The 21784-nt window shown below is 48.2% G+C and overlaps 1 protein-coding gene across 1 annotated transcript in view; it reads left to right on the top strand.

The window, feature by feature from the left end:
• Positions 1-3738: 3738 nt before the first annotated feature.
• Positions 3739-21784, top strand: part of slc30a6 (solute carrier family 30 member 6) — a gene marked incomplete at its 5' end in the record, with an annotated part of 33178 nt that continues 15132 nt past the window's right edge. Inside the window, 6 exons of the mRNA XM_084461477.1 lie at positions 3739-3922; positions 4522-4568; positions 4970-5056; positions 8913-8997; positions 19831-19873; positions 20120-20185. Coding sequence (XP_084317603.1) covers positions 3739-3922; positions 4522-4568; positions 4970-5056; positions 8913-8997; positions 19831-19873; positions 20120-20185 — 512 coding nt within the window. The remainder of the gene's footprint in view (positions 3923-4521; positions 4569-4969; positions 5057-8912; positions 8998-19830; positions 19874-20119; positions 20186-21784) is intronic.

The raw sequence follows: 21784 nt of genomic DNA, 5'->3' as shown, positions 1-21784 counted from the left end.
ACTCACTGAGTTTCTAAAGAATGATGAATAAACTGGTTTTAGTAGACTCGCCTAGTCTTCCTAACGGTCTTCAATCCCAAAATCAGACTAGTCTGATTGTAGGTTTTGGCAATAAACCTTGTCATTCGTTGTCACTGCCCAATCAGTGGCGAGACTGGCAACCCAAGTGGGCATCGAGCGTTCCCGAGGCGCGTCCACATAAGACTGTTGCTACCTGGTTTCTACAGCACCTTGTGGCTTCTAAATAAAATTGGGCCCAATGATTTAAAACTTGATAATTATAAGAGTTGTTTTTGACTTTGAGTGATAACCAGAAGATTTTTCGTTTTGCTTCTCGGCCCATTCTTTTCCTCTTGGTCTTTATGGGAAATTGTCTTTCTGACCCCAGCACCTGCAATACCAAGCTTGGCCAATACGCCGGGCCGTTCCGCTTGGAGCAGATCCAGTACCTACACCGGAAACCACAAAGGCAAAGCAAATAGGCCCCAGGCTAGAAAAGCTCTATTTAGTCTTCAGCCAAGTCTTTGGGACAGCCAGCAGCAGCTGATTAGATTATCTCAGCGCTCTATCTGGGGCATGAAAGTGCAGGAGTTCAGCAAGATATTGAGGTGCCAGTCCATTTAGAGCATTAAAAACAAACAAAATCTTGAAATCAATTCTAAAACGCACTGGAGCGAGGCCAAGATTGGGGTGATGTTACACTTTTGTTTGACATTGACAAGAAGCCTTAGTTGGAAGAAGCTGGTTCTTATGACAGAGCTAATCTGTTTGTCAAATTTAAAAGCACTGTCAAAGGTCACCCTGAGATTTTTGACTGAAGAACGAATATTTGGGGAGAAGGAGCCCAACAAACCAGTGGTACAATCTGAGGGGAACTTTAAAAAAAAGTTCATGTCCATCCAGGATTTAACATCCCGTAAACAGTCCAGCAGTGGTTGTACGGAGTCCTTGCCTTTTGATGTCAGGGGCTGATAGATCTGCACATCATCCGTAAAGCAGTGGAAAGAGATGCTATGTTTCCTAAAAATTGACCCCAGCGGCAGCATGTAAATTTAAACCAGGCCAGGTCAAGCCTGGCTTATGTGCGTGGCTGGCTTGTTTCTGTTCAGGACTGGTAGGATGGAAACTAGTCATGCCACTGAAATAGCTGTTAATTGAAATGACATGAAATAATGTCTGATAAATTAAGATAGGTCTTGTCGCCTGGTCAGTTCCAATGCTTCCAATGCTAATCCAGCACAATAAGAGCGGGATAGCCAGTTAGCTCATGGAATTCAACCTGCAGCTCCTAGCACCTGCTGCTGAAGCTGCTTTCTTCTGCTCTAAAATCCTAACCTCTGCTTCCAATCCTAAAAAACTCTTAGAAACCTTCTCTACACTACTCCAGACCCCACCTCCTACTCCCAACTCCTCCCTTCTCCCTGATGATTTCGCCAACTTCTTTGACAAGAAAGTTAACAATATCAGATCCTCTTTCCCCCCTCCCCCGGTCAACGCTCCGTGCACAAACCTCACCCCCTCACCCTCTCTCCCTTCTCCGCTCCCCCCTCATCTCCACGCCCCACCTTATCCCACTTTTCTCCCCTATTTAAAATCAGTCACAATGTCGATTTGTTCACCCTTAAATATGTTCACATATTTACATTTCACGTTTTTAAGTTGGTTTTAGAAAAAAACATAGCTTTTGTCTTGCTAACATTCAGAGTAAGACACGATTGGTCTAGCCACTCAACTACTCCCTTCAAAGCATTGGTTAGCTTCTCGCCTGCAAATGGAGCTTATGCAGCATGTGTGTAGCCTATATTACAGTGTTGTCCGCATATAATTGTACGTCTACTCCATGACAGTACTGAGGAAGGTCATTGATGTAGAGACTGAAGAGTAGTGGACCCATCACAGATCCTTGAGGTACACCTGTTGTGCACCTCGAATAGTTGGAACACACATCTTTGATTTTAACACACTGCATTCTATTGGAGAGGGATGATGACATCCATGCTAGTGTTTTAGAGGAAAAATTGAAGTTGGAGAGTTTAGATATGAGAACATCATAGTTAACAGTGTCAAAAGCTTTACGCAGGTCTAAGAAAACAGCACCAACAACTCCACCTTTGTTAAGCTTAGATCTTATTTGCTCTGTGAGGTGTAAGATAGCTGTTTCCGAAACCTATAGTGTAGGTATAACCAGCTCAGTGGCCTAATGGTAGAGTGTCCGCCCAGAGACTGGGAGGTTGTGGGTTCAATCCCTGGCCAGGACATACCAAAGACTATAAAATGGGACCCATTGCCTCCCTGCTTGGCACTCACTATCAAGGGTTGGAATTGGTGGGTTAGATCACCAAATGATTCCCGATTGTGGGACTTTAACTTTATAATTTCATAACACATGAAATTCAATAACTGACATAGCACCACCAGGTAACCCCATTTTTACATAGCTTCTATAACATCCAGTGCCAAAAAAAATCTTTCCCACCGGGGAGTGAACCCCTGACCTTCTGCATGGGAGTCAGACACGTTATCCACTACACTACCGAGGATCTGGAAAATGCACAGTGTCATAGTGTATTTTGGGGGTATAATGGGTAATTACTGAGACACCTATACTGTAGGTATAATTCCAAAACAGGAGTATTTCAAATGTTCAATTACTGCACATAAATTACATAACAGACATAGAACCACCAGGTAACCACATTTTACATAGCTTCTATAACATCCAGTGACAAAAAAAAATCTTCCCCACCAGGGTTTGAAATCCTGACCTTTTCCATGGAAGCCAGATGCTTTATCCACTACACTACCAAGGATCTGGAAAGTGCATGGTGTCATAGTGTATTTATTTTGGTGTGCTGGGACTACTGCCTCTTGTGGTGGCAACATAGAACTGCAGGTCAACAACAGGACGGAGGGAGGGAGTGACAACCAGACAAATGCTATCTATGGTGCGCTGGCTTAAAGCCACGCACAAAAAGGATAGGACCTAAAATGGAGCCTTGAGGGACCCCGGAGGTGAGAGGAGTTGTGGATGAGGAGAACTCTCCTAGGTGGACAGAGAAGCTTCGATCTGTCAGGTAGGACTGGAACCATAAAAGGGTACCTGGGATGCCTACAGTGTTCTAGACGTGATAATAAAATCCTGTGGTAGGCTTGGCCTACAGTATCGAAAGCAGCAGTTAGGTCAAGGACCTCTAGAGCAGCAGAGTTACCTGAATCAACAGTTAACATGAGATCATTGAGTTGAGTTTGTATTTCAAATTCCCCAGAACCAACGCTGATTGACGAGATCGTTTTCTGATCGGGATCAAAAGTATCCGGATTTATTTGCCAATGTGAGCTCGTGACATCATTTTGCACTAGTTCAATGAAAGCGAGTGAACAAAACGCATACTTCTCTACATGAATGGTTTCCTCAAAAGACGAAGTGTTTTGGTGAAACACCGAAAAACTTGTTTTAATGAATACTGTGCTATTATATAAATAAATTTATTGAAAACGTAAGCTATTTCTATTTTCAGTAATTAGGACTTCGCTTTTCTATTCATGAAGTATGTCCCTTCACACATTCTGTAAGGTGCAGTGGATGCCCTGATTTGTAAAAAGAATGAACCGCCTGCCTTTTAAAAAACGAGCCCGCAAATCAGGATTCGTTGATTAGAAGATCTGTGATTTTGCGCATATCCTGCGCAACGGAGAGGTCCTCTGGACGAGCCAACAGATTCCATTCTGGAGTCGAAAATGGCGATGGACGGGATGTCCACGTCTCAGTCGGGACTTTCTTACCACAATGCTGGGGACTTCTACCCCAGAAAATTTGGTCCCAAGCCGGACGTGGTGCCGTCCGGTGTTACCGAAAGAAAAGTCAATCCACTCGATAAGCCTGACATGGTTGCAGTGGACGTGATCAACATAAAGGATTCAGGTTTGTTGACAGCCGACTAGCAGCCAGCCAGCCAGGTCGCTTATTTAGTCTAGCTAGCGTTAACGTTATGAACACACTCATTCTGCATTCATCAACTCATCAGTTTGGCCTAATCCATTCATAATTTGTCAAGTAAACATGGTTTAGTTCACCACTTCTAATAGCTTCTATTAGCGAGTTATAACGTTACGCGTATGTCACTAGTGCTAGCTAGCCTAGCTAACATTGGTCCATAGTTAACTCCAGTAACGTTACCAGCCACTGCTAGCTGTCTGGCCTAGAAATTACAGGATCTTGGGAGATTTGAATTACGGCTAACTATTATTTAGCTAGCTAGCTTTCCACGGATACAATTAGAAATGTGGCTACATTGGCTAGATTACAAATCACACTCAGTGTGGCACTGTCCACAAAAACATAGCTAGTTAGCATTAGCCAGACAGCTGCTTGTGTTGCTCGGCCGTGATCTGACTGGTAGCTAGCTAGCCTACAACAGCATGTTTGTCACAGCCGTCATCTCAAAATTGATTGATGTTTTCTTTGTAACGTAGCTAACGTTACTGTAGCTTCTGACTCATCTAAATTGTGTCATTTTACAGACATTCCATTGCACAGGAAAAAGCAAGAAACCGACACATATGTCTTGGTAAGTTGCATGCAACCGTTCCTTAGTTACATGTAACTGGCTACTAGATTGCTTTTTGCTTTCAGAATCACGAGAATCAGTTTGATTAGCCAGGTAGTTTTTACACATACAATTTGCTTTGGTCAATGGTGCATAATACAGGTGTTGTCATGGGTTTATTAGTAGGCCTACACGTAGAGGCCTCAGCATCATAACAGTAGATGGCCACTAGATGGCGGTGTTAGATCAATGTTTATACTGTGTTCAAGCATTTCCAGCAACACCGTAAACATCCTCTCCACTAAGTAGTAGATGTGGAGAAGATATCATAAGATATTATGATAGTGGAGTTGATTAACAGTTGATTAATCTCCCACACTTTCATGCTACTGACTGTGTGTTTTTGGTCTGCCTGGCTACAGGGCACTATTCACCCATTCCGGAAGACTCACAGATCCGTATTTGGGAAACTCCTTCAAGAATTCCGCTTGGTGACTTCTGACAGAAGGGTGAGTGTCTGTCTGTCTGTCTGTCTGTCTGTCTGTCTGTCTGTCTGTCTGTCTGTCTGTCTGCATTCACATGAGTGTTAAAGGTAGTTCTTAGTGTGAATTTTACCGACTTTATAATCTCATTATGTTTAAGCTGTTATATATCTCGTCCCATGTAATTTAGCACCCAAACACCTAATGCTCTAATCTCTCAGGTTTCCTACAAGTTAATTCCCAGGTTCCTATAGATCACTGTAGAGAGGAATTCCCTTGGGCCCCAGTAGGTCTCCCTGGAAAAACACTTTACCTGACATAATCTATCCTTTGTGATGGATTTGTCATGGAAGGGTTAGAAAAATCTTAAAGGGCAATGCTCGTTTTTGACAACCTGGACCTTATTTACGACATATTATAAGAAGTTTGACTCACCGAGATCACTTTGGTGTAGTTCGGAGGCCTGTAGAAGAAATTTAAAATCCAGCGCGAGCCAGTATATCCATGTAATCGCGGTGATCGGGGCACCGAGAATGCAGTTTCTCAAAATCCATGTTCGGCCGCTAAACGGTTGTTTTCATCAATCAGATTGAATGAATCGACAGTTGAGATTCCTCAACGCGAGCCATTGTTGTGGTTTTCAAATACGGGGTCTTTAGCCTCTGTAATATGATCTTTACACGCCTTTCCCCACTTGCTCCAGCACGCATGCGCACAGGCCAGCGCGCAGACTGGCTATTCTCCGGCTCACATTCTCTGCGCTACGATCGTTGTTGGTGCCGAGAATATTGTCGTCGTCATTCGTCAGCAACAATCCGATCGTAGCGCAGAGAATGTGAGCCGGAGAATAGCCAGTCTGCGCGCTGGCCTGTGCGCATGCGTGCTGGAGCAAGTGGGGAAAGGCGTGTTAAGATCATATTACAGAGGCTAAAGACCTCGTATTTGAAAACCACAACAATGGCTCGCGTTGAGGAATCTCAACTGTCGATTCATTCAATCTGATTGATGAAAACAACCGTTTAGCGGCCGAAAATAGATTTTTAGAAACTGCATTCTCGGTGCCCCGATCACCGCGATTACATGGATATACTGGCTCGCGCTGGATTTTAAATTTCTTCTACCGGCCTCCGAACTACACAAAAGTGATCTCGGTGAGTCAAACTTCTTATAATATGTCGTAAATAAGGTCCAGGTTGTCAAAAACGAGCATTGCCCTTTAAAGGTCCCCTATTGAAAAACTCACTTTTATGCACATACATGTGGGTGTATTTCATGGACCTGCTAACACACACTGTGAAATAAGAAGACCCAGTCAGTTTTTTTGTGGGCAGCCAATTTCAGAAGACACGTGAATCAACAAGCCATTCAGATTTGCCTGTTCTGACATCAGAACAGGACTATTTCGAATTATACCGCCCCTCCCCCTGTCAGAAAAAAAAGTTGTTAACTCACCATTCACCTCCTGCTGCATTTGCATTATTTGAGCTTGTGGAGGCATGGACAGAGTCGGGGGGGAGCAGCAGCTTATTTACATTTGAAGCTACTGACACAGAAACGGCACATCCAGAACAGGACTGAAACAGAGGGGTAGAGGCATGCTAGAATGCTTAATATGAGTGGTATTCTCAGAAAAACATACTCAAAGACCTATATTAAAGGAGTAGTAAAGGGAAAATGCATGTTTAGCCCTGTTATAAGATTACTTATGATCATATACAATGGTTCAGATCAAAACGTTGACAAAGTTAGCATTTTCGAGAAAGTTGATGATTGCTCTACCACCGTTTTGGTCATACAATGGATGTGGATGGGCATCTTGAAAAATCATTCAAAAACATGTTGGTATGGTACATACCGGTGCAAATCTTATATCCAGATACCTGATTAATTTGTCGAGTGCTATATAAAATCACAAAATCCAACCCAACAGGCTTGAAGTCATAGTCATAGTCACTTTTATTTAAAGAAGCAATTTTGGAGGCTAATTTGGCAGTAATCTTGAAAAATGGCCACCATCTTGGATTTTCAAGCGTCCATTCGGGCAGATTTGATCAGAAGCCTCTGGAGAACAAATACACCAAATTTCATACTTTCATACTTTCATAATTTGCGCAATTCCACTCAAAATGCGTTTTTATCCGCTCCACTCTCTGGCTCGGTGAGACGTTTGTTCTGTCTGGACTGCATCATTCAAAATGCATTCTCAGCCTGGGGTGGGAGACAATAAACGTTGATGGGATTAGTTTTACAGCAGAGATTATACAGGAAATTGAGGCGAAATCAAGGCGAAAGATGTGCATTTTGAAATTTGTCCCCATTCTATCACCTTTCGGTCATTCAATACTAAAATCCAAGCTAGCTAGGTTATCTTCTCCTACATCAGCTGAGTATTGTATTGGCATACCGCTTATGCGACTGCTGAAGTAAGCATATGCTTTCTTCCAAAAAGGGTTGGTTTTCTTTTTGGTCTGGATTTTCTCAGAATGTGATAATGATACTTTTCAGAATTCTGAACAGGGCACACCAGAATAAAGGTCTAGATGTTCAAGGTCTTTAGCCATAGAGAATTCATGCACATTTGTGTGCCGACTGCCTGATGACTTTGAGGTTTTAATGATGGATATAGCTAGCCCACTGTCTGTCATGTATGGGGAGGTCACTGTAAATAGCTGCTAATAAGATGTCCTGTCCGCTACGACATATTAAGACGGGTTAATGACAAGCTACTTTGGGCCACAAGTCGTCCATCTGCCAGTGGAGTAAGGAGAGGGTAGAGGGGAGATATCCAAGGGAGTGAGGGAGATAGATAGAGAGAGAGAGTATTGTAGAAAGTGTATGAAAAAGTGTAGTTAGTAGGAGGAAAAAGACGGATAATTTTACTAGTTAGTAGTAGTACTTGTGTACTTTATTGATCCTGGTGCGGGGGGGTTGCACCGTTGCAGCATCAGATATGGGGAAGTGTAGGGGAAAGACTGGGGGTGGGGGGGGTATGTTTGACCGATTCTCTTTAATGTGATAGGGAGGATAGTTGGAATAGGAATGTTTGGCTCGGGCTGATGTGGCTCAGTCAGTATTGGACCCAGGCTGATGACGTGGCGCAGTGCTTGACGTTAACAGTGTCCTGTGTGCCACTGTCACACACAGGCAGCAGGGCTCTCAAGGCTGTGTCGTCCCAATGTCCGCTGCAGCCTCCTCCGTTGTCAGCGGAAGCGTCAGGGAAAGCGGAGATGAATCTGTACCTGCTGCAGTGCCATAATCAACCAGAGGGTGGCACTGCATCACCTCGTATTCCCAATATTTCCTCCATAGGGGCCAGTGTGTCCAAGTGTTTGTGTGTGTATGTGTGTGAGTCTAAATGTGTGTTTTGGGGGGGGGGGTGGCGATGTGTTGGCCAGAGTGCTGTCGCTCTGTTTGCACACACTCACAGGCACAGTGTACAGCAGAGCCCCGAAGCGGTCACATCCCCCATCACACACACACACACACACACACACACACACACACTTCAGCTCCCATCTCTGTCCCTGGCTATGGCTGTCACTAAACGCCCCAGCCCTGTCATAACACCGTGCACCGCAGTAATTGTAGATTTCACAGCACTCCCAGGAAGGCCTGTGACTGCTACATGAAGTGACAGGCCAAGCAGGGCTGGCCGGCCCGCCGTTACAACTTTCCTCATGGTTTCACACTCCTGGGGCTTTTAGGACATGACTTATTCAATGTTAAGCCATTAGTTTCTGCACAGGCGCAGGGAGCAAGCATTTCGACTACCTAGAATTATAAGCCTAAATCTTCTACGGTATTGTGGCTATTGTAGCCTAATGGTTGTCCTTGTGTGTTTGTTTGTTTGTTTGTTTGTGTTGTTCTCGTTGTTGTGTTGCAGTCCTGGAGGATCCTGCTGTTCGGGGTGCTGAATGTGTTGTGTACCGGCTGCCTACTGATGTGGTGTAGCTCCACCAACAGCATGGGTGAGTAGCGCACCTAGCCACAACCGTAGCAATACACTAAGCACACAACGGTAGCACACATGTAGTACACCTAGCATACAAGAATAGTACACAACACAAGGAGTTGGCCTACCACAGTAATACAGTTCTGGTCCACAGGGCCCAAAATACAGGCAAAGTCATAAATAAGTGGACTTGCTTTAAGTAGGTCTTATGAAGTGGACCCATCTATAACTGCATTTGGTAGCTTGATCAGTTTACAACACTGTGTGCTAACATCAGTTTCCTCCTAAAAGTTGCTTTCATAAGGATAGTTACAGTTTGAATCAGAGCACCAGTTGTGCTGATTATTCTCAAGAGTCTTGGAGACATGATGGCCTATTTATGGAGATACAAACAAGAATAGCTATAACATACACACACAAAGTTAGAAGGACTAATATAATGCTTTGACTGTGTTGTCTGTCCTTGCTATGACAGTTATTTATAATTATTGCTATTTATATTAATATATTTAGGGGTTCTACGGAGTATAGGAACCCTATTTTAATTGTTGGGCTGTATTATTATAAATTATTAAAGGGAAATTTCACCCTAGAATAACATTAGGTTCAACAAATAGACACCCACAAAACAATAAAGACAAATTTGGTTTCCTTGACTATAGTTGCTCCATGTAAACAAAGCATGTTCACGAAGTCTGCACTTCCAGGGTTTTGCTGCAACAAAACGTGTAGACAAGTCCGCAGAAGCAAAATAACGAGGACTACAATTTAAAAAAACAAACATCTAGGAGGGTGGGGACCTGAGGCGGGTGAGGCGGGTGTACCATGCTAACCCTCTAGCTCTAGCCTACTCTATAAAGTTAGTTCAACAAAATGAAAAATATGCGATCGCACACACTCTCACAAAAGATGACAAGCGACGCACAGATGTTTCATTTACCTGAGTTCTTCAAGCTTTTTACAGTGCATTTTAATCCTTGATTCCACAAATGGCACAGAATTTTGGCATTGTCTGTGTTTTTCTTCAATAGCAAATATAGCTAGATACAAGGTCTGACAAATGTTCTGAGTGACAAATGGTCGCTCGAGAGATAATCATGGCTACTACTCCGTTCACCTACTCCCGATAGCTCGGTTTCGTGCAATGCATGCTGGTTAATTGAGTCTTTCAAAATAACAGCGTCTGTAACCACCACATTCAGTTTATTTAACTTATTATTAAATTTCTGGTTTGGTTTAAGTTCATTGTAAACAAGACACATATTACAGAGGCTCCAAAATTATAGACTTGAATTCTCCTTTAAGTCTTAGAGTTCTGGACCAAAAAAGCTTAAAATCAACAGGTCCAAACTGCAGACCATGAGTAACTACTGTAGGCCACAAAGAGTCACCACGATTTGACCCTAGGTGTCTCCCTATAGGGTGTTCACAGCTAAGAAATCCAATCCAAGATGGCGGAGAAACTGGCATTTAAAGAAAAAACGTGGGCCACAAAGTACCCCCCTGTCTGTCAGTCTACCCCCCTGTCTGTCAGTCTAACCCCTGCCTGTCAGTCTACCCCCCTGTCTGTCAGTCTACCCCCCTGTCTGTCAGTCTACCCCCCTGTCTGTCAGTCTAACCCCTGCCTGTCAGTCTACCCCCCTGTCTGTCAGTCTCCCCCCTGTCTGTCAGTCTACCCCCTGTCTGTCAGTCTACCCCCCTGTCTGTCAGTCTACCCCCCTGTCTGTCAGTCTAACCCCTGCCTGTCAGTCTACCCCCCTGTCTGTCAGTCTACCCCCTGCCTGTCAGTCTACCCCCCTGTCTGTCAGTCTACCCCATGCCTGTCAGTCTACCCCCCTGTCTGTCAGTCTACCCCCCTGTCTGTCAGTCTAACCCCTGCCTGTCAGTCTACCCCCATGTCTGTCAGTCTACCCCCTGCCTGTCAGTCTACCCCCCTGTCTGTCAGTCTACTCCCCTGTTTGTCAGTCTATCCCCAACTTTGACCGTGGTAACTGTGACACAATGACCTCAATACAGAGTAGATAGTGCTGCTGTACCATACTGAATCCAGCAAGAACCAGATACAAACCTTAGCTGGGCATTAGAAGGATGGCAGAGAGAGCGAGAGAGTAAGAGAGAGGTGTGGGAGAGAGAGGGTCAGTCTGGTCAGTCTGTCTGGTCAGTCTCCCCCTGTCTGTCAGTCTTAAGGGGGCCTAACCGTAGGACCCTGTCTCGTTGCTGCTTGCGGCTTTAATTTATTATTTACTTGTAGTACACAATTGCACTACCTTCTGCGACGTGCTTTGGCAATACTGTATTTTGTTTGGTCATGCCAATGAAGCCTCATTGAATTGAATTGAGTTATACAATGTCATGACATTGTATTTTGAGCATAGCAGAGCTACTGGCTGGATCACATTTCTGATGTGCATTCCTGTGTGTATGTTTGTGTGTGTGTGTGTATGTATGCGCGTGTGTGTGTGTGTGCGTGTGCGTGCGTGTGTGTTTGTGTTTGCTAATATTTGAGCGATCATGGCAAAATCTGTGTGAAATCCCATTATGATTTAATCCTTTCGAAAAACGGCGCAATGCAAGAAACACACATGCAACCCAAGCCTCCTTCAGCATGACCAGTCCCCCTCTAACTCCACCTCCACTAGTATTGTGTGTCGGAGAGGCAGCCGAGGCAGGAAACGGAGGACATGGAGGTATCGAACGGCCAAAGGAAGGCGACACCGACGTCAATATTCCCCCCCAGATACATCCCGGCCTCAGCCACAGACCCTCAGCCCCCTCCCCGGCCTCTATCCCCAGCCCCCAGCCTCAACCCCCATCTCCGGTCCCCAGACTTAGCCACAGACAGACGGGGCAGGATAGATCCCTCCAGGACAGGAAGCCATGTTGGTACACTGTCTCAGCGGTGTTTGTCCACACGGCTATGAGGCTGTGCTAATATTGAAGGTATTGAAGCAGTGAGAGATTGGCTTTCCTTCTCTTCCTGGAAGCGCGATCTATAGCTCAGACCCCGAATCCCACATTAACCCCCCCCCGGCTCAGCCGCTGACCTCAAGGTACTTGTGCGCAGAGCTGGGAGGATTTGTCGGACTGTAGTAGTCAAAGCGTGAGGACAATGTCCACATGTCGAAGTGTCCTTGAGCAAGACACCTAACCCCAAAATTGCTCCTAATGAGCAGGTTAGCGCCTTGCATGGCAGCTATGGCCATTGGTGTGTGAATGTGTGTGTGAATGGGTGAATGAGAGGCCATTGTAAAGCGCTTTGAGTGCCGCTAAGGTGGAAAAGCGCTATATAAGTGCAGTCCATTTACAACATCTCATGCGATGTTACTTTAGAGCGATAATATTGAAACGTGAGGGTGAAGGTTTGATGTCAGTCACACCATCTAGCTGTGTGTGTACTGTCTGTGCGTTTTCGTGTGTGTGTGTGTGTGTGTGTGTGTGTGTGTGTGTGTGTGTGTGTGTGTGTGTGTGTGTGTGTGTGTGTGTGTGTGTGTGTGTGTGTGTGTGTGTGTGTGTGTGTGTGTGTGAGAGTTCGTAGCTGTAAGTTAACGTCTGTGCGAGCGCTATCGTAGTGTTTTTGTGTGGCAGGAGGGCAAATTAGATCTCTTCCACATCTCTGGGTGTTTTCCAGTCATTGCGTAAAGACTCTAATGCAGCGTTGCACGTTTGTCTTCCGGTTCATTAGACCAGGACCTATACGTCGACCCCCCCCCCCTCCTCCCTCCTTCTCTTGGCTTCCCCTCCATCCCTCCTCTCTTCCCCCTCCCTCCATCCTCCTCTCTCCATCCTGACGTCCTCTGTCTCCAGCTGCCCTAAACCACACCGCCGTCTCAAAGCAGGAAGTCGCACAGCCGGCGTTCAATCGCAGCTTCCACTGCTGCTCACATGAAGGGAGGATGTGTGGAACTACATTACCCTGCTGTCAGTGTTGGACTACATTTTACCTGCGTGGCCCCCGGTGCTGTAAAGGGGTGATGATTCCAGGCGAGTCTGTTCCTAAAACTGAGTGGCAGAGGTGTTCTGGAACCAAGTATAGAGCAGCGGTAATGGAGTTTGATCTGAATGTGTCCTCGGGGCCCAGTCAGGCACCACAGAACACGCACACACACACACACACACACACACACACACACACACACACACACACACACACACACACACACACAGAGGTCACGCAGAGGACACGAACACTGAACACACACACACACGCACTGCTGAATACACACAGAGAGCACATTTAGCCTGGACTAATCAGAGTCCAATTTACCTCCTCACTGTTTCTCATGCTGAGTGATAGAGAGGCATGTGTGTGTGTGTGTGTGTGTGTGTGTGTGTGTGCGTGCGCGTCCCAACTGCCACTAACCGCATGAAACTGATCCTTTTTTGTTGCCCGACAGTAGGCGGTTCAAAAGTTTTTGAATCGGTCTCTTTTGTTTCCAAACATGTAGGCTGCCCTACGCCCCGCCCCCCCCCACCCCACCACCCCCCCCCCCAGCTCAACGGTCCAGTGTGGGAACGAGCGTGGGGTTGAGGGCGGTTGACATGCTGCCTCTGACCCATGAAGTCCAAGCGCAGAGCTCGTGGCTGAGCGAGATAATCATCCCGGTGACGGTTTTGAGTCTCATTGTCTGCCATTGTTAGTCAGCGGGGCGCTCCAGCGCCCGGGGAGCTCCGGCTGTTAGGCCTGCTTCTTCTGCGCACTGTCAGGGACGCAGCGGCGTTTAGGTTCACGCCTGCATTTACGCTCGAAGAGAACACGGTTAGCTGTGACAGTTTCAGTCAGCTAATTTTGTGTGTGTGCGTGTGTGTGTGTGCGTGTGTGTGTGTGCGTGTGTGTGTGCGTGTGTGTGTGTGTATGCGTGTGTGTATGCGTGTGTGTATGCGTGTGTGTATGCGTGTGTATGTATGCGTGTGTATGTATGCGTGTGTATGTATGCGTGTGTGTGTATGCGTGTGTGTGTATGCGTGTGTGTGTTGGTCAATGCATGTGCATATTGAATGTACATGTATGAGTCCGCAAGAGTGTGTGTGTCTGTGCGACGTGCGCGTGTGTGTGTGTGTGTGTGTGTGTGTGTGTGTGTGTGTGTAACCGATCCCGAAGCGGTGCCCTGTTCCATAGCCCCGACCCGTAGACTAAAACGGATGATTCTCCAGGACACTGTTCGGTGTTGTCAGCTTGTCCGGATCACATTCTGCCATCGGAAGACTAGGTTGGGTTTCAGAGCCGCGGTGGAGAAGATGGCCGGGCTTTTCACCTGATCCTAACATTCCTCTTTTGTCAACACTTCTTTTAGCACGATCGATCACACTGTCTTGCCCGTGAGCATTTGTCTAGGTCACTATAGACAGACACACACCAACACTGGCTGATTTTTTATATTTAAAAGAAAAAAGTTTTGTACTCCCTATCGAATGTATTCATTTCATTTATACAGGAGGAAATCACAGACGATGGGGATTCGAACCCATGTCTCTAAGGGCGTGTGTATGTATTGGAGCAGGCAGCCTTACGGCCTAAGCTACAGATGCGGTCGTTGTGGCCGGTTGTGTTGTGTTGTACCAGGATGTTTAGGTCTGTAACTGCGCTGCTTATACTCTTGTTTGTTTGTTTACCAGGCTGTGGTTTAGCTGAATCCAGGATTAGGTGACTGCAATCAGCGATTATGGTTAGCAAGCGGCTAGCCGACTTAGATAAAGCACGCTTTATGTTCTAATAATGCTTTCTCGTAAAGTCACTGAGTTTATAGTTGTTGTCGGGTGTTGTGAGTCAAGATGATCTGCTGTGACAACTATAGTCTGTCGATGTTCTGAAGTCCAGATGATTGAAGTGTATGAGAGATACGTTGTTAGGATTCTGAAGGCTATTTTAGTTTGATTCACCGTTCTCAGCTCTCATGTTTATGGACGGTTGTAATAAGATAGCATTTTGTTTACTCTAGGTGTGGGTGTGTTGTGTGTGTGTTCATGTGACTGTGTGTGTGTCCGTATCATGTTTGTTTGTGTTGTGTGTTTGCATACATCTCTGTGGTGTGTGTGTGTGTGTGTGTGTGCGCGCGCGTCTGTCTGTCTCTGTGTGTGTGTGTTTGTGTCGGCCGCCCCTCCTCTCCACTAGACCCAGAGACAGTGTGTTCCCTCTCCTCTCTGTAGATCTACAGCTGGGGGCAGCCAAGCAAAAGGAGGTCAAGTGCCTGTTCTGCAGGCTTACAAACACCCCTCCTCCCCTCCCCTGCCAACCCCCCCATCCCTCCTCCCCTCCCCTGCTCTCCCCCCATCCCTCCTCCTGAATGGAGAGCTTACTCTGTCTGACAAGCCTGCAGTCTGTGTTGAGTTCAGCTGTCCATTAAACAACGATCCAGGAGACCCAGTGTGGCGTCTCACTCCAGCTACAGTAGCTGCACACATGGCTCCTCTAATTTTGTGTGTGTGTGTGTGTGTGTGTGTGTGTGTGTGTGTGTGTGTGTGTGTGTGTGTGTGTGTGTGTGTGTGTGTGTGTGTGTGTGTGTGTGCGCGCGCATGTGTGTGTGTGTTTATCTTGTCTAAGCCCAGGGTTCATTTCAAAATATTTAAGTTTTATGCATGTTAAGCTGAACAACCCGCTTCCTGAATTGAAGTGGAATTGATGCCAACACTGATGTGTATATCCTGTTGGTTTATCAGTGTGCGTGTTTGTTTGTGTGTGTGTGTGTTTAATTATGCATGTTTGTGTGTCTGTTCGTTTATCAGTATATGTGTTTATTTCTGTGTTTGTGTGTCTGTGTTTGTTTAACAGCATGTGTAAGTGTGTGTGTGTGTGTGTGTTCGTGTGTGTGTGTGTTTGAGAGACAGTAGGTGTATTTTCTCAGGCCCCTGAGGTTTCTGCTGCGATAGAGCTCAGCTGGTGAAGCTCCTGCAGCTCCACTGGGAGGGAGGGAGGGAGGAGAGGAGGAGGAGGAGGAGGAGGAGGAGGAGAGGGAGAGGAGGAGGAGGAGGAGAGAGGGGGAGGAGAGGAGCAGAGAAGAGATGAGTGTTTAGTCTCCACCACTCTGTCTGCTCCTGCCGCGGCCCTGCGCCAGACTATGAGGTCCGTTTGCTCCCCTCAACGACCACCACATCTGCCCCTTGCTCAAACACTGATCCAAACACTCTGAACACTGGGTCTGCCTCACAGCCAGGCCACAGCGCACACATCCACACCAGGGACGCCCTATATATGGGAACATACTAGTGTTAAGCTGCGTTAAGCCCACGAAAAGGGTTTATTTAGCACAAAGCTCATCGACACTTTTCATGAGATCAAGGGTTTCGTAGGATGTCCGCTCAAGAGAGATGTTTAGGACGGGCTGGTTTTTAGGGGCGTGGTCTTCGAGGAACAGAGTAGCTTGGGTATTAACTCCGGGCGGGATCAGGGAGAGGTCAAATCCCACCGGCTCTGAGGTCAGGGACACATGATAGCGGTACAAGCCGGCCGGGGGCGGCGAGATGAGGGGTCTTCGGGGCCGTGCGAGCGCATGACGCGTGCGGGGGGGATATCAATCGAGGCTCGTCGGCCCGGGTCCTTAGGAGGGGGGGGCTGTCCCCGCGGTCCTGTCCCGGCCGTCCTGCTCATCTGACAAGCCACTTAACATCTCCAGTTCCCAGCGTCCATCTGTAGCCTGACGATACGGTACACTGTTACACCGCTCCTATTAATTATTATTACCCAACTCACTCACCCCCCCCCCCGAACGTAACTCCTCTGCCGTCAGCCCTCATCCTCGCCCCACAAGTTCCTCAATAGCCCCCCCCCCATTCTCACTCCCAGTCCTAATCATGTCCTGGTTGCTATTCCCAGACCGCTGTAACGAACCTCATCCATCAGGATCCGGCGGAGACCGTCGCCACCCTGGCAGGAGAGACAAATGACGGCTAAAAACAATCCCGTCTCTCTTTTTGTCTCATTAACAGAGCGTTGTGAACAGGGGAGTGTTGATGCCAATGACGGAGACGAGTGAGAGACCCTCCGTAGGCTTGTTTACTTAACAGCGAGTCACCTACACTACCCATCTTAATAGTGTGTGTGTCTGTGTGTGTGCGCGTCGTACGTATGCACGTAATATAGTGTGTGTGTGTCTGTCTCTCTCTCTCTCTCTCTCTGTCTCTCTCTCTCTCCCTCCCTCCCTCCTCCTGGTCTCACTTTCCCCCCCGTGTCTCTCGTCAGCAGGGCCCAGACCAGCCTTCCTCTGCCCAGCTCCCTTTTCCTCCAGCAGGTGTTTCTGGAGGCCCAGTCAATAAAGCTTTTAGTTTACATGTGGAGCGATCGTTTGTTGTTTTAATGTGCCGCGTCGACAGACACCCGAGACCCCTCCGGTCGATGCGTGTTTCTCCCAGCAATGACACACCGCTGCTGCAGTTTGCAAATCTGCTCCTATGAGAGATGAAATGAAGCCTGTGTGCGTGCGCGTGTGTGTGCGTGTGTGTGTGTGTGCGTGTGTGTGCGCTTGCGTCCGCCTGTCGACAGCTCGCGCTTTAGGCCTAATACTCAGTGTGTGTGTGTGTGTTTGTGTGTTTGTATTGTCTTTGTGTGTGTGTGTGTGTCTGTCTCTGTCTCCGTCTATATTTACTTGATGTGTGCCAACTGACCACAGCAGTTCTGGACGAGGGATTGCGAGCTGAGGGAAAGCTGATACACACCCTCTCTCGGCCCACAGGGCCCTTAACTTCTGCTTACCCTTCTGATAACCAACCAGCACTTAATGCCACTAATGGTCTTTGTTCCCTTGGGGTGGGGTGTGTGTGTGTCTGTGTCTGTGTGTTTGGGCCTTGTGTGTGTGTGTGTGTGTGTGTGTGTGTGTGTGTGTGTGTGTGTGTGTGTGTGTTTGGGCCTTGCATGTGTGTGTGTGTTTGGGCCTTGCATGTGTGTGTGTGTGTATGTGTGCATGCGTGCAGGAAGGCAGGAGGGGGGAACAACCAATCAGATCTGTTTGGGCTGCAGTCTTGCAGACGGCATTAAATATTCAGCACCCAGGTTATATTCCTCTCCTGCCATCCCTCCATCCCTCACTCCTCTCTATTCCTCTCCTACCATCCCTCCATCCCGCACTCCTCTCTATTCCTCTCCTGCCATCTCTCCATACCTCACTCCTCTCTTCCTCTCCTGCCCTCTCTCCATCCCTCACTCCTCTCTCTTCCTCTCCTGCCATCTCTCCATCCCTCACTCCTCTCTATTCCTCTCCTGCCCTCTCTCCATCCCTCACTCCTCCCTATACCTTTCCTGCCCTCTCTCCATCCTTCACTCCTCCCTATTCCTCTCCTGCCCTCTCTCCATCCCTCACTCCTCTCTCTTCCTCTCCTGCCCTCTCTCCATCCCTCACTCCTCTCTCTTCCTCTCCTGCCCTCTCTCCATCCCTCACTCCTCTCTCTTCCTCTCCTGCCCTCTCTCCATCCCTCACTCCTCTCTCTTCCTCTCCTGCCCTCTCTCCATCCCTCACTCCTCTCTCTTCCTCTCCTGCCATCTCTCCATCCCTCACTCCTCCCTATTCCTCTCCTGCCCTCTCTCCATCCCTCACTCCTCTTTATTGATTAGGTCTGAAAACATACACAAGCCACCTTAATCTGCTCCCGGTGTGCTACATGTATTGGGTTCAGGTCCCGCTGGGCTCAATCAGTCTGTCTGGCTGGTTAGGACTAATATGCTGCTTGTGTTGGTTGATAGAAGCAGCCCACAGGTCTCTCTCTGGGTGTCGGTGTTTGGAAGCATTTCAGATTGGAAGCAAATCCTGGTTTAGTGTCATTGGAGTGGGTGGTGGTGGTAGTGGGACGGGGATCTGTGTGTGTGTGTGCGTGTGTGTGCGTGCGTGCGTGTGTGTGTGTCAGTCAGTCAGTCGGGATAAACTGATATCTGATCCTGAACACTGTGATTGTGATCGTGTAGCCTAGCCTGCGACCCTATCTGTACAAGACGTTTGTTCTTAGCGATCAAGTGAATACTTCAGGAAGGAGAAAGGGCAAAGTAGTGTTTTAGAGAGCCATAGGACTGAGCTGGAGCTTCCTACACCATACGACAGGTACAGTAGGATGCTACGTTAGCCTAGCCTACATGTCCTCTGCCGAATAGCAGGCGTCACGCAGATGGAGACGGAACGCGGCGATATCTTTACGTTCCAGCCGGACGCCCAGTCTGCCCGAGACTGCACTGTTCTCCCGAGCCTCCACGGCTGTCCGTCCGTCTGTCCATTAGAGCCGTCCAATCCACTCAGCCCTCGGCTCACTCTGCTGGTCTTCCAGGATTACATCACAGTAGTTTGGCCAACACGGCCCTGGCAAGTGTGGAAACAAAATGTTCTTCTCCATGCAAATCTCCCCTAATCTCCACTCCATCATATCCAGCTTACATAAAGCCGCTCCATAAAGCCAGACGATCCCACTGGCTGCATGGTCCCTCCTTTCAGCCCTGCGCTGCTGCTCCCAAGAGTCCTGTGTGTGTGCGTGTGTGTGTGTGTGTGTGTTTGTGCGCGTGTGTGTGAAGGGGTGGGGGGTGCGTGCGGGTGGGTGCGTGTGTGTGTCTGTGTGTGTGGGTGTGTGTGTGTGTGGGTGGGTGGGTGGGTGTGGGTGTGGGTGGGTGCGTGCGTGCGCGCGCCTGCAGCTACGAACGCACAACAGCTATGCCGGCACCCCTCCCAGGCAGGAATTGTTAGTTCAGGGAATCCTTGGTGGCCACACGTATTTGTATGTGTCATTATCGGCGTGCATGTGTATTTGTTTATTTTATTATTATATTTACATAAGCATGTTAAACTTGTTTTATGTAAACAAAACACGGTAACACTCTCTCTCTCTCTCTCTCTCTGTCTCCCTCTCTCTCTCCCTCTCTCTCTCCCTCTCTCTCTCATTCCAGCCTTAACCGCATACACGTATCTCACCATCTTCGATCTCTTCAGGTAAGCCCCTGTCCTCAGTCAAGTCATTTATGAAAAATTGCTCGGTCTAGCGTTGTTATGCAGTTGAAAAAGTTGCAGTGCAGTTGAAGAAGACTTCATATCGATCTCAAAACAGCCTGAGCGTCCTTAAGAGTAACCGTCGACCTCTCTCTCCCTCATCCCCTCCCGCCCCCTCCCATCTGACCTCACCTTGACCCCAACCCCCCGCCCCTCCCGACTGAACCTCCCCTCTGCCCCCTCCTCCAGTCTGATCACATGTCTGATAAGCTCCTGGGTGAGCATGAAGAAGCCGAGTCAGCTGTATTCGTTCGGGTGAGTATAGCAGCACTGCACACCGGGTCAACAGATGGTCAAACCATCCCCTTTGACCTCTAGGCCGAGCGTTGGGGGAAACTGACCTCTCTTTGTTTGCATGGATGCCCTACTCCATGTCTGTTTGTTTGCTTATTTGTTTGTTTGTTGTGTGTGAATTGTTATCGCCCTACCATCTCACACACACACACGCACATACACATACACACAGGCTTTGTTGACATACCATGTGAGTGTGTGTTGATGGCGTAGGTTTCTGGCTGATGGGGAGGCTTAGGGAGTTTACAGTGGGCCTCTGACCTTAGGGTGTGGAGGAGTCGTGATTGTACCGAAAGCTGCTTTTCAGCTCCACTTGGCCTTAATGTGCTCACTAGGCTAGTACAATGGGTCAGCCACCGAAGAGATTATCTCATTCCAACTGGAACAGCCCTCCCCACCCACCACGCAGGCTCTGCCCCAGACCCAGTTCTAGACCCAGCCAGGCCCAGTTCTAGTCCCAGCCAGACCCCAGGCCCAGTTCTAGACCCAGCCAGGCCCCAGGCCCAGTTCTAGACCCAGCCAGACCCCAGGCCCAGTTCTAGACCCAGCCAGGCCCAGTTCTAGACCCAGCCAGGCCCCAGGCCCAGTTCTAGACCCAGCCTGGCCCCAGACCCACTTCTAGACCCAGCCAGGCCCAGTTCTAGTCCCAGCCAGACCCAGTCCTAGACCCAGCCAGGCCCCAGACCCAGCCAGACCCCAGACCCAGTCCTAGACCCAGCCAGGCCCTAGAACGTAGCCCTAGCCAGCCTCAGCCCCAGGTCATCTCTGTCGAGCTCAGCACCAGTCAAGTCCAACACCAGCCAGCGCTGTCCAGCACTGCTCTCCCAGTATCACGGGACATTCAGTGGTCAAACTCGCCCAGTCATCCGAGTACATAGCAACCGCAGGACATTTCCCATTTCCTCAGGCTCAACAACCGAGTTCGCCATTTTCTTAATCTAGAATCTCCATTAATCAGATTAAATCAAAAATGTGTTAGACTTGTCGTCGCCACCTGAGGATTATCTAATACGAACAATGTCTATGTGTACTAGTGCTCTAATACTGTGTGGGGGACATTGTGTGTGGGGGACATTGTGTGTGGGTGCGTGTGTGTGTGCGCACGAGTGTGTGTGTGCGTGCGTGTGCGTATGTGTATGTGCCTGCGTGTGTGCGTATGTGTGTGTGCGCGTATGTGCGTGCGTGTGTGCGTATATGTGTGCGTGCGTGCGTGCGCGTGGGTGTGTGTGTGTGCATGTGTGCGCGTGGGTGTGTGTGTGTGCGTGTGTGCGCGCGGGGGCCCAGCCCCCGGCTCTGTGTCGGGCTGTGCTATTAAACATTTGGCCACCTCTTGACACCGAGGTGTTTGTTTAGCATCCCCACAGAATAACCAGTCTCTCTGTTGGGCAAACAGCCTCTCTGCTCCCAACAACAGCGCCATTTAGCCGGTGTCAGCACCAAGGATTTGGGGGGTGGAGGGGGGAGGGGGGAGGGGTGTGGGAGAATGGGGTGGCAGAGGGAGGGGGTGATTGGCCCAACTAACCATGAACTGTTCTGGGCAGACTATCCAGGTTGCATTAA

This window comes from Borostomias antarcticus (assembly GCF_949987555.1).
Source record: "Borostomias antarcticus genome assembly, chromosome: 2".
Lineage (NCBI taxonomy): Eukaryota > Metazoa > Chordata > Actinopteri > Stomiiformes > Stomiidae > Borostomias > Borostomias antarcticus.
This window is presented reverse-complemented; position numbering and strand designations above follow the sequence as displayed.